The 13,816-nt window shown below is 38.9% G+C and overlaps 1 protein-coding gene across 3 annotated transcripts in view; it reads right to left on the bottom strand.

Annotated features, from left to right (window-relative positions):
- Window positions 1-1,248: 1,248 nt before the first annotated feature.
- The window catches only part of NUP58 (nucleoporin 58), a 49,148-nt gene continuing 36,580 nt past the window's right edge, over window positions 1,249-13,816 (bottom strand). For 2 of the 3 annotated variants that reach the window (XM_027064570.2, XM_027064568.2), the window contains one exon: window positions 10,763-12,887. In XM_027064570.2, the coding sequence (XP_026920371.1) occupies window positions 12,718-12,887 (170 nt within the window). In that variant the 3' untranslated portion in view covers window positions 10,763-12,717. Of the gene's footprint in view, window positions 1,629-10,762; window positions 12,888-13,816 lie in introns of those variants that run through there. The other variant, XM_027064569.2, reaches the window with a different exon arrangement.

Below are 13,816 nucleotides of genomic sequence, written 5' to 3'. Positions count from 1 at the left end.
ATCAAGTGCGTAATATACAGATAGCCAATAAGCATAGAAAAAGACGGCCAACGTTATCTGTCACTAGGGAAATTCAAACCACAATGAAATACTACTTCACACCCACTAAGAGGGCTATAATTTTTTAAAAAGACAATAGCAAGATATGAAGAAATTGGAACCCTCACATATTGATAGTAAGACTATAAAACGGTACAGCTACTCTGGAAAAGTTAGTTCCTCGAAATGTTAAATAGAGAGTCACCATGTGACCCAATAATTCCTTCCCTAGGTACACACCCATGAGAAGTGAAAACACGTGTCCACACAAAAACCTGTACATAAATGTTCATAGCAGCATTATGCATAATAACCAAAAAGCAGAAACACCCGAAATGTCCGTTGATGAGTGAATAAGCAAAACATGTTATATGCATGCAATAGGATATTATTCAGCAATAAAAAGGAGCGCAGAACTGATACGTCCTGCACTACGGATGATCCTTGATAACATTATGCTAAAATGTTAAAGCTGCCAGTGACCCTCACATGAAATGTTCAAAACCGAAAGGAGATGAAGGTTTACCCGGGACGTGTGGTGGAAGTGCTGGTGAAGGGGGTTGCTAATGTGTATGGAGTTTCCTTTCAAGGGGGAAAAATGTTCTCAAATTAGACTGTGAGGGGGTGGGGGGCGCCTGGGGGGCTCAGTTGGTTGAGCACCCACTTCAGCTCGGGTCGTGACCTTGCGGTCCGTGAGCTCGAGCCCCGCGTCGGGCCCTGTGCTGACAGCTCAGAGCCTGGAGCCTGCTTCGGATTCTGTGTCTATTCTCTCTCTCTCTCTCTCTCAAAAAATAAACATTAAAAAATTTAAAAAAAAGTAAAGTTAGACTGTAGTATTGCCTCACTTTGTGAATACACTAAAAACCAGTGAATGTATACTTCAAATAGGCGAATTATGGGACATATAAATTATATCTCAGGAAAGCTGCTTTTTAAAAACGAATGAGTTGGGGCGCCTGGATGGCGCAGTCGGTTCAGCGTCCGACTTCAGCCAGGTCGCGATCTCGCGGTCCGTGGGTTCGAGCCCCGCGTCGGGCTCTGGGCTGACGGTTCAGAGCCTGGATCCTGTTTCCGATTCTGTGTCTCCCTCTCTCTCTGCCCCTCCCCCGTTCATGCTGTGTCTCTCTCTGTCCCAAAAATAAACGTTGAAAAAAAATTTTTTTTTAAACAAATGAGTTGCATAATTACATTAACAAAGATTTAATTCGCTGTACTTGGTCAATTCCATTTTGTATCAGCTTTTCCTACCCATCTGTAAACCTTCCACGATTCCTTATAGACACTGAATTAGTGGCCTACTTCCCAGTAGTGTTTTTAAACCCTCTCCGTAACTGGTTTATGATCCATTAGATCATCCTTAAACATCAAGGGCAAGTTTTCTTTACTGAATTCAAAACACCTTGGCCAAACTCATTAAGCCTTATAGTTCTATTCTTAAATAGTGACGTTGGTAAAATGATAATCAGAAGTTCCTTCAAAGTCGGTATTTGTTGATTCAGTGACTGCTCAGAACTGGATTTTTCTTCCTATTTCATTGGTTTCTGTAACACTGGGTTTTCGAAATCCAGTTAAAACCTGTGATTTGTTGCCTGAGAGAAAAAGAAAAATAGTTTAGACCGTATGGTGACAATTCTAATTAATATTTGTTGCATGTTTAGCTTGCCTGGACACCTGCTGAAGCACCTCATATACGTGAACTCATTTTCATCTTCACAGTCAACCCGTAGCATAGGTATGATCTCTATTCCACTAACGCAGCACTTAAATAACTTGGCCAAGTGGTGGAGGGCATGGTTCCAACCCCTCTGCAGAGTAAGGTCCACAGTGGGTCCCTGAATTAACCCCTTTCCCACTGTAGTAATCACTCAGTTCGTAAATATTCATGGAGTCCAATCAAATGCTAAGTATTGAAGATACAAAAACAAACCAAAATAATAACAAGACAGGGCTCTTGTTCTGGGATCACAGAATCGAATGTGGGAGACAAATACCTCCTCGAGTGACAAAAGTATATGTGGTAAGCCTGTGTCATAAGGTCCAAAGTCCTCCTGGAGTGCAGAGGTGTATGTTCACTTTGCCAGAGGAGATGGGGAGGACGAGGACAGAGGGCACCGAGAGGCTAATCTCTATTCCAGGCAAAGGAAGCAGAGGATGCAAATGCAGAGTGGCAGGAAAGAACTTAGTACCCTGGAATGGCCTCGGTGTGTGAGAGCAGCAGAAGAGCAGAAGAGGGCTTGGGAAAGTAGACGCCAGGCTTTGAGGGACCTTGCAGATTATGCTAAAGCGTTTGGAATAAAAAGTACCAGAGAGTATGGGCTTTACATAACCCTGTCTGCATTTCAAGGAGGTAACGAAGAATTCGGATGACTCACAGGGGTAGACACAATGAAAGGGATGCCAGGTAGGAGGCTGTTGTAAGAATTGACACAGAGATTTTTTTAAGGAGAAACAGATTAAAAATTTGCGGTTTCTTTCTCTTTTAGAGAGAAATGGCCCCAGGAGCGTGGTTAGTACTATCTAAAGCAGCACCGTCCAACAAATATAATGCAAGTCTCATATGTAATTTAAAATGTAAATTAGATTAATTTAAATTAAAATTTAGGAGCCCCATTAAAACAAGACAAACACAGGAAATTAAGACTTTATTTAACGTGATACATTATCATCTCAACATGAAATCAAAATAAAAATATTAATTAAATATTGTATTCTTTTTTCATGACAAGTCTTCAAACTCCAGTGTGGATTTTATACCTAAGAGCTTCTCAAATGCTAAATTTGCTTTGGGACTACTTGACCTGCATGTAGATTTCATAAAATTTACAATCAAAAAGTAGAATCGCATATCTAGGTTGTTCCAAACACCCTCAAGTGTTGCCCAATATGTAGTTGAGCGTCCATTTTCGAATTTAAATTGATTCAAATGAAGATTTTAAATTCAGTTTCTCAATCACGCTAGCCATATGTCAAGTGCTCGGTAGCCACGTATGGCAAATGGCTACCATTTTGGGCAGTGCAGATTGAAATACTAATTCTGAACCAAGGCATAATGACTTACCACACTCTCCTGCTTGGCTTATCATAGGTGTTCACTAAACACGTTTGCTATTATCAGAGAGCATAGACTTGAACAATAGAGAATCACTAATTCTAAACCAACTGCAAATAAAAGTGTATCACATGGGAGGAGTTCTTTTTGAAACCAAAAGGAATAAATGCTCAGCGCATTATTGTTTCGGGCTAAGTTATTTAAAAGACCGTTTTTCTTTAGACCAATCCCTTGTTCAGCTACTGTAGAAAATGCACACTATGATTGGAAAGAATTATTATTTGTTATTAACACACCTACCAAATAGTAAAACACAAACAAATGAGTCCCATTATAGAACTTTAAGCCATGAAACAACAGGTCAGGACAGGAGGGAACTCATCTCCCCTGCCCCCTGCTGTCAGCTTCCCGGCACTGCAGAGCTCCCCTTGTGGAGTCATTGCTTTCAAAGCGATGGTGGAAGGTCAGAAGCTTTCCGCAGCACTGAGAAACTTGCCAGATGATGAAGATGTTTTCCTTCCTAGTGATCATTTGAGTGGACTAGCCATCGTCACTCTCACATCTCTGTGAATGAGGAAGGCTGGGAGCCTGGCTCTCTGTGCGTTGGTTTCCCCATCACGGCCCTAGCGGAGGAAGAGTGTAGAGAAGACCCGTATGATAGTTAAAGGAGAGAAAGGTAAGGGACCAAGCCTGTGGGCCACAGAGCAAATGATGAAACTGGTGCAGCAGGTAATTCAACAAGCGAGGTAAATGTAAGAGAAGGCAGGGAGCAGTGGGGACGGGGGTTAATTGGAGGGTCAATGACACCTCTCGAAGGGGAAGTTCCCTGGGGGGGGGGGGGGGGGGGCAATCGCTGCTGCCAGATCTGTGTGCTTGTGTTTGTTCACAAGAGATTGGGGATTTCGTGTAAAATCTGATTTTTAAAAATCAGCACACATTCTGTGGACCAAACAGATCAAGTGACAGCTCCCTAGTTAGTTTGCAACCTCTGAACCTAAAGTTACACGAAGGTCAAAATCAAGAGCAGCATCCAAAAGAGTTCAAGTGAAAGCTAGTGAAGGACAGTTATTTTGAAGAAAGGGTAATGCAAACGACATCATAGACCAAAGAGAATACAAGTCACTGCTGGGATAAATCCAATCTAGGTCAGCTCATATCCGTATCAGGAATAAGACAGATTCAATACAATATGTACTCAAAACAATTACGGTAAGGCCCTCTCTTTGGCACTGAACAGCCACATCAACCCTGGACTGCTATTGGGCCATCACAGGAAAGAGAAATAAACCGTCTTGTTCAAGCCACTGTATTTTCAGGTCTCTTACGAAAGCAGCTTTGCCTGTATCTGAAGTAATATGAGCCAGGCAAACTAAGGAGATGTCCCTGCAAACAGAAACCCCCCGTGTTAATAGCAAAGAAGTGTTAGGAGCTGGAATGGAAGAGTAACTGGCTAGCAGATCAAGAGAGCTGCCTTCCACCATGGTGGGGAAAGCTGAGAAGGAAGCTACTGATTACTGCAGGAAGAGGCGAAAGTGGGACTGAAGACAGAATTGGCCAAAAGCTTTAAGGGGCGAAAAAGGTCACTTCCAAACAGAGAGACGGGAAACCACTTTTTTCACAAGGTTTACGGAAACATGACTCTTTTAACTGTCGTGTGAGTGTGATAGAAAATAAGAATTAAACATGAAAATAGTAAGTTCTGCTATATTCTCTTTTTTAGTATTTATTTTTCAATGTTTTATTGTTTATTCTTGAGAGTGAGAGAAAGCAGAGCACGAGAAGGGGAGGGGTAGAGAGGGAGGGAGACAGGATCTGAAGCAGGCTGCGAGCCGTCAGCACAGAGCCCGATGTGGGGCTCAGACCTGAACTGAAGTTGGGTGCTCAATCCACAAGCCCCCCAGGTGCCCCTAATGTGTATTTACTTTTGAGAAAGAGCATGAGAACGAGCGGGGCGGGGGGGGGGGGGAGGGAAACAGAAGGTCTAGAGCAGGCTCTGTGCTGAGCACAGAGCTCAAATTCACGAACTGTGCGATCATCATCTGTTGGACGCTCAACCAGCTGGGCCACCCAGGCGCCCCTCTGCTATTTTCAACAGTAAGAAACTCACTAAACTAGTAACTAAGTCAGGTAGAAGGGGAAAATGATACACCAAAATATATAAAAATATATCTTTAAATGTTTACATATCATCAAAAATAGGAATGACTTTCAATGATACATTTTCAATTTTCTCTATATACAGATAATTTGAATTATATCTGTGTATATATACAGACACACACAGACCCACACACCACACACAATTACAGTTTTAGGGGGAAAAAATACAAATAAGACCACGTAGGATCAACACTGTGTAAGGAATCTAAAGTGGTAGTTTTTAGAAACTTCTTAATAGATTACTTAAAAAATAAAATGATTACATCAAACAAGGGCTCAATCTAGAAGATACAGTTAAAAGATAGTTTTAGTTTTCATAGTGGCACCTATACAGTTCACCAAGATAAGAATAAGAACTTGTCACTCATGTTTATCTAAGAGTTGGTGTCCTTGAATCAAGTTCTCCCGTCTATCTAGGAGAAAAATTTTTTAAAAGAAAAAAAAATGCATTGGCCACAGAGATTTAACTTTTCTTCTGCTTTCTGAGTATGTGACAATACAGAATGCATTAAATTTGGAAATGACAGTGAGCTGAACGTGCCATCATTTGAAAATCAAGTTCTAAAAGACTTCACTTGAATGACACCAGGGATATCAGAGTTTGAGTCTTAGCATCCTCACTTAGGACTTGCAGGACTTTGGGCAAATTAGCTGCTTCTCTCATCTCTAGAAGAGAAATGATCATATCACCTCTCTTAATGTCACGGCCATATTTAAAATGTCATGACTGTCAAAGCACGCTAAAAAGTAGTAGGTGTGAAGTCTCTTTGCAAGTTCTGCCATTCTCCAATTACGGGCGGGCACCAGCCACCTAGCTGAATCTTCTAAAGACAACTTCATACGATTATGAAGTTTTAATGGTAAACAAATACGAAAGACTACAAATTGTAAAACTTTAAATGTATTAGGGGCACCTGGATGGCTTAGTTGGTTGAGGGTCCAAATCTTGACTTTGGCTCACATCATGATCCCAGGGTCATGAGATCAAGCCTCGCGTCAGGCTCCATGTTGAACAGAGACCCTACTTAAGATTCTCTCTCTCCCCTCTCCCCAGCTCACATTCTCTTAAAAAACAAACAAAACAAAACAAAATAAAACAAAACTTAAACTGTCTTAATTCTTTTTTCCCTCTCATTGACTTCTCACTCTTTCCCAGAAGTCATTAAAAAAAAGACCAATCAACTTGGGCAATTTTAAAACTTAAAATTTCTACTCATCACAAAAATAAACCATAAATAGGTGAAATGATTAACTGCAAAACATCTGCAATACATAAGAAATTATTTTAAATGCCGTAATTTTCATTAAAAAGTTACATGGCTCCAAGAGTAAAGGTTTAAAATTGTTAATTTTTCCAAACAGCTCTACAGATAGGAAGGGATTACATCCAAAGAGCTCTTACAAATAATTTTTAAAAGCTGGTTACTACCTACACAAAAATGTTGAAACTCACAAAGAAAATAAATCAATAAAACTGGATACCATTTTCACTGATCCTACCAAAATTATTTCTAATAGCAAAAAATATAAAAAACAGTCGAAATAGTCACCAAAAGAAACTGGTTATTAAACAGAGTGTGGACATACATGCTATGCAGTTATGAAGAAAAACAGTAACAGAAGAAATTTAACAGAAACTTCCTCTGGAAAGTGAGGTATTTGTTGCTTTTTATTTTCTCCCTTTATCTTGTTCAAATGTAAAATTATCTTTAATTCAATAAATCTGTGGTTCTTCAAATTCAAATTGTTAATACTTCATTAAATACAGGGGCTCCTGGGACTTGGGTGGCTCAGTTGGTTAAGCATCCGACTTCGGTTCGGTTCGGGTCATGATCTCAACTGTTCGTGAGTTCCAGCCCTGCCGCAGGCTCTGTGCTGAGAGCTCAGAGCCTGGAGCCTGCTCCAGATTCTGGGTCTCTTTCTCTCACCCTGCTCCTCCCCCAATTGTGCTCTGTCTCTCCGAAAATAAATAAACGTTAAAAAAAAACAAAAACAAAACCAAAACTAAAACAAAAAAATCCCAGGGGAGCCAGGGAGCGTGGCTCAGTAGGTTAAGCCTCTTTGGCTCAGGTCGTGATCTCACCGTTAGTGGGTGGGAGCCCTACCTCGGGCTCTGTGCTCACAGCTCAGAGCCTGGAGCCTGCTTGTCTCCCTTCCTTTCTGCCCCTCCACCGTTCGTGCTGTCTCTCTCAAAAATACACACTTTAAAAAATTAAAAAAAAAAAAAAAAATCCTATTCATTCATTGCTCAAAGCCACCTATTACAATTTTCTTGGGAGTTTCCCCAGGCCAAGTTAATTTCTCCTCTGTGCACTCAGTAATTTTCTTTGTATCTTTATCCTATCACTTAATAAAAAGCTCACATTAGAGTATACTTACTTATAATCCTCAACTCTAGAAAAACAGCCTGGTCTTGAATTCTGGCCCATTCACTTACTAGTGACTTGTGCCTAATTTCTCATTTGTAAAAAAGAAATGATAGTACCTACCTCATAGGACTAAGGAGTAAATGAGTTCATGTATGGAAAGCTCTTAAGAGCAGGCCCTTGCCTCCGCTTAGCACTGATGTTAGCTAACATTACTGAGCACAGAAAATATCCCATTGCTATTTATATTCCTCTAAATTCCCAGCACTGACTTGCACACAGCAAATATTAACAAATGTTTTACTGAATTTAACTGACTTGCTACCAGGGGATTCAAAGGGTTGAGGACGACAAAAACAAGGTCTCTGCAAATTAAATTTACAGCCCAGTCTTCAGGACTGCGACCTTTGTGAGCCTGGTAGGTTTTTTGTTGTTCTTAATTGACAGATTAGGTAGAAGAGAAAGAGTGCGTTAGACTGAGTAAAGTAGGAAGAGGCAAAAAAAAACCAAAAACACAAAAAAAACCCCACCACATTTGGCCCAGGATCAATTTGTCCAGTAACCCCTACTCTTTCCTCAATCTGCTGCTGTCCCTCAGCACCCGAACTTCTTGCCCATTTCCATGGTCTCCTTGTGCCAGGTAAGGTTCATCTCTCTGTAAGGCAAGAAAAGGATCGAGTCTCACCCGTTCTGAGCATGCGGTGCTCTTGGGTTACAGGAGTCAGGCAAGCCTTCCTGGAAAAGCTTTCTTGCTAAACTGCTTACCTTCCGGAAGATTCAGATAGTCCAAACTGCTCCCCCTTACCCTAAGGTGGGCAGACCACCCCTCATGCTTCTCTATGAGCTTCTGCACAGGGAAGCAGTGGGAAAGGTGGCTCCAGAAGTCCCACACCTGCTACCTCCTCACACAACACCCTCCCTAGGATGCCTCCCTCAAGTGCCAGAGCCCCTTGTACTTACCTTGCTTTGATCTATAGTTTATTGTATACCTGGAATTTTCCATATAAATCATGTAATGACATTACCTTGGGAGACTTTGAGGGCTTAGGCATGAAAATCAGCGTGCCATTCCTGTCATCGCAGAAAACCGCAGCTCCATGACTTGACAGACATGTGACCTCCAGTAAATTGCATAAAATAAGCCTCAGTTTCTTCATCTAGTAATTGGGAGTTTTCTGCTTTATAGGGTAATATTGAGATTAAACAGGGTAGAGTATATAAAGTTGCGAGTGTGGAGCCCAGAACAGACATGTTACACACTCAATAAATGGGAGACACCTATAGGTAAAGGTGACTTTGTGAAGATTGAAATTAGGCCCTCCAGCTGAGATTTTCCAGGACATTGACCCCCTGTTACCAAGTCCCAGGGTTGTATCCCCTAAATAATTTCGTGGTGTGTGTTCCAAAAAGTACAGTGCAGCCAGGATTATGCATGGCGAGACCAGGGCAAGGCACGGAGGAAGGGGATGTCAAAGCAAATGTGATAAATCATCCAAACCTAAGTATTTCACACATAAAAATCCCATTACAGTATTTCTAAAAGCACTATTCAAATTCCCACAATATTTGAGATTAGTAAGACATTAACTTGGGTTTACTGTATCATCACAAAAGAACAGTTAATCTGCTTCTGTAATAACGTGAATGACCTTGTACCAAGTGCAGGATAAAAATCCATGCTCAGAAATAAAACCAAGATGCAGTTAGTAAAAGCTTAAAGAGGTATCTGATAAACACTGTAAAACCTTGCAGAAAGAATAAGAGTCCTAATATATGCACATATCATGCTATACATATTAAGATGTCAACTCTCCCCAGATCATAATGTATTTCATTTCTATAAACCCAATCAAAATCCCAGTAAGATCTCTGAAAGAAAAATATAGGTACTCAAGCTTATCTTAAAGAGTAAGTGTCCGAAAATAGCCACCCCACACCAAAACCAAAACCAAAACCAAAACAAGATGGGGCAGCTCCCCCATCAGGTACCAAAACAAAGCATCCAAGGACACTGATTACAGCAGTGGGGTACTGGTGCAAGAAGAGCGAAACTTGCAAAGTATCAGGGGTTCATGCCATCCAAGTGCTTTATAAAAGATCCTATTATTACTACAACTACCCACCTTTATTATCCCCACTTTTCAGATGATAAAGCTTAAGCTCTAGAAAAGTGAATTAACTTCCCCAAGATCACACAGGTTCAAGGCAAGCGTCTGAACCCAGCTGACTCCAAGAGTCCAAACTACCTCATAAGAGAAACATTAACGTACATTATCTACAGAGAGCATTAAAAAAACCCAAAACAAACCTACTAAATAAAAATGGACAAAGGATACCAACATGCAATTACATTAACATGCAAATGGCTAACATATATATTAAAAAGTTCAACTCACAAGTAGTTATTATGAGGATTGATAATATCTAGGGTTGCAAAGAATACTAGGAAATGGGTACTCATGCATGCTGTAGAAGTGTATTATTTATACAGCAGTTTGGGGAAGCAATCTGGCATTAAAAAATACAATTTATATGCATTTTCAGCAATTCCTCTTCAAGGATCAATCCCAAAGAAACATTAAACATAAGAGCCACATACAGCTTTTTCTGTAAAACAGAAATACTGGAAAGAACCTAATTGCCCAACCACAGAAAATACTTTAAACAATTCATTGTACATCCATGCCACGGGACGGTACATAAAAAGTAAATTACATGCACTGACATGGAAAAATGTTGATGATCTATGGTTAAAGGAGAAAGAAGACAAATCAGAAAGTACACAGATTTCTTTTAACCCATTTGTTACGGAAAGAAGGACCTAAGAGAATGATAAATGTGAGAAAACAAGAGAGAGGAAACATTTATATGCATATGTTGAAAAAGGCCATTTTTTAAAGGGTTTGAAAGAATACACACCGAAATATGAAGAAAAGATACTCAGGGGAAGAAAGTGGGATCAAGCCCTGGAAGCTGAAGGGGACTTTCACATTTTACCCAATATCCTTCTATCTTGTGTTCACTCTACAATTTTTCTAAAAAGCAAGATATATAAATTGGTAAAAACAAAACACTAAAAACCAATCACAGAGAATAAAAGAGCAATAATAAGAAAATTACATATTTAGAACAACTACTGACACCTATAAAGATTCAAAGCAACTGACACAATAAATTTTATTGTTTACATAATGATACGCTCAGGACAGAGTGAAGACATTGGAGACAATGACAACACATTAAACTCCTATCACAAATTGATCTGTTACAAATTTCCAGTGGCTCAACATATTAAAATGTATAAGATATAAAGAACAAAATTAAGAAATATAAATATTCAGATTTTTGCAGCACAATGCAATGTCCTTTAAAAAAAAAAAAAAAGCTTGCTATATTTGGGTATTTAATTCTGACAGTAATTCAAAACACAAAAATCCCACGTTTTCCTACCCTTCCCCAAAATCTGGATCTGGGGATTGCAGTTTTAGAGAAGAATGCAAAAATAAAAACTTCAGTGTTCCAAAACAAAGCATTTTCCTTATTTTAATGCATCAAGGCGCAAAAGTTTCAATTCCAAAGAGCCAATCACTGCTATATGCGGATAAATAAAACAGATTTAACAACACTTTAGTAATCAAACCCAACTAACATTATACTAAAAATATGTGTGTGTGTGTGTGTATGTAATACCTATTTTAGAAAAAAAGGTGCCTTGGTGAAAATGATTCTGAAAATATTCACTTGATGCACATTATGTACAAAACCTTCTATATAAAAAATTATACTATTTTCAATGAAATTCCATGTTCACATCCCATTTGAAAACTGTACTTGAAAGATAAAGTAGGTCTACTTAATGGTTTCTGTGTGAAATCATAGCTAAGGCAGTTCTCTTTCCAAGGGCCTTCTTTTTCACCCACTCGATGTCACTAATACTAATATAGACAAATATTACACAGATGCAATCGGACATGCCTTATGTGTTTTTACCTGGAGCTCTGTTCACTGTTAAAATGGGGTAGTTTATAGTTGCTACAAAGAATACTTTTTTCTTAAAATATATTGTTTCTCTATTCCAAATTAAGCACTTACTTAAGACATTAAAAGGCTGATAAACTACTCCATTTGGTGTCAATATCAATAGCCCTATAAGAAAGAACTCTGTACTGGAATAGCTACAAAAGTTTCCACTAAAGTAATAGTGCATCCTTCACCTGCATAGAATCAATTTGGCTTAATAGCTCTTTGCCCCCAGACATCAGTCTGGAGTTCAAATATGCTCTTGAAGGTTCATCTCAGATATGAGAAAACATCTCATACAGGCAAATGTGAGGGTGTATGGGATAATAAAAGTTGTTAAAATCTGTTGGATGATTCTTACAGCACTCCTCATTCAGAGCAGCTGCTATGGAAAAGACTGGGGGGTCAAATATTTACACCAGTAACCATTTCATTAAGTCTGTAAGTAAATTAAATAACTGCAATGACCTGGTACCTCTAGCTCATCACTCTACAAGCACTGAGGCTCTGAAGCTTAAAAGGTGAAAAATAGAATACCCTTAGAAAAGGGGAACAAGTCTGAGGCAAAAGTTGTAGGTCTGTAAATATATATTTTATGTGAACACACAACTGTGTGTATTATTCTGTATATATTTACATACGTATTCACAAGATGCCCTGCAGTGTAGTTCAAAAGGCCTTTATCAAGGAACAAACTGATTCTAGTATAGGACTTAAGAGTTCATACCATCTGTATAAGAAACAAATGTGCATATATTCACATCATGTAAACCTTATCAACAAAAACATTGCTATGACACTAGGTTAAATAGGCTTTACTTATCAGTGATGTAATCAGAACATTGCTTACACTGACCATCAAAAAAATAACGAAAAATACACAACTGGGTTTCAAATTCACAAGAAAAAAAGATGTTTACCATGGCAAACAAGAACACAGTTCAGATTCCAGAGTAGGGAAAAATATCAAAACTTTATAAATCTCCTGGGATGCAATTTAATTACTGCATCAATTTTAGAAAAATAGACTCATAGAATGAACGATGCTGCTATGAATTCTCTCAACCACATCAACCCATATGTTTATCTTTTTCCTCTTTTGTTTCCAGCTGGAGGTTTCTTCAACTGAAGGAGTTGTCCTCCTGTTCCAAAACCTGCAGAGGCAGGATTGGACACCCCAAATGTCAAACCAGCTGATGCCGTGATGCCAGGATTGCTGAAGTTAAACCCAGATGTACTTGAGCTGCCAAAGCCTTATGTTTAGGGAAGAAAATATTCACATCAGAAGTTAAAACACAAAAACAAATATAAAAAATGGGCACAAGAGGTGAATTTCTAGCTAAAAGAATATATATTTATGAAAATAGCCAATATATTAGAACACTAAATTTGTAACATGGAATTTTATAGGAAAATAATTTAGCTAACAACTAAGAGGCACCTTTAGAGACCTAAGTTTAGTGACCCAAGCCAAGAGAAACCTTAGCACAAATAACTGAACTCTAGAAAACTTCAAGCTGCCGGATACTTTCCTGTTAATTAGATATGCCATGCTGCCTTCCTTCTCAGCCGCTCCAGAAACATATTGTCAACATGTAGAAGATGGACCCACTCCTGTAATCCTAAGTCCTCCAAGAAGGCCTCAACCCATGATTTTCAGGACAATGAACACCCCCAAAGAGTAGTACCCACTGTTCTGATTTTATAGGAACCCTTGCGTAACTAAGATCAAATGCTATCACTACCTACTTTATTAATAGTACCGTATTTAGATTATAATCCCCGTATCACTGAATTCTATTATCTTACTCTTTGGGAACTGTTGATTTTAAATACCACTTAATATTAAATGAAGTCGCCTTAAGATTCCCTCAATTTAAACACAGTAAGTATTGTTGTCATTATTTTAGACATGCTACTTATCCCTAAACATTATAAATGAAGCCATTATTTACAAATATAGAGAAAATGGAGAAGAAATTTGGGATTTTCTACTAGAGGAGTCAAAAGATTACATACCTATTTCAAAAATGAACAAAGAACCCAATTAATCATCCATTATAAGAGTGGGACTTTTAAAATAAAGGGACTTGCAACTAAAGAACATCTCTTTGGGAGAGAAATCATTCTCCTAAACAAACAAACACTGGGTCAAAGCTTTCACAACAATGGGACCATTTTT

Source organism: Acinonyx jubatus, chromosome A1 (genome assembly GCF_027475565.1).
Source record: "Acinonyx jubatus isolate Ajub_Pintada_27869175 chromosome A1, VMU_Ajub_asm_v1.0, whole genome shotgun sequence".
Lineage (NCBI taxonomy): Eukaryota > Metazoa > Chordata > Mammalia > Carnivora > Felidae > Acinonyx > Acinonyx jubatus.
The sequence above is the reverse complement of the archived record's forward strand: the minus strand, read 5'-3'. Positions and strand labels throughout refer to the sequence as shown.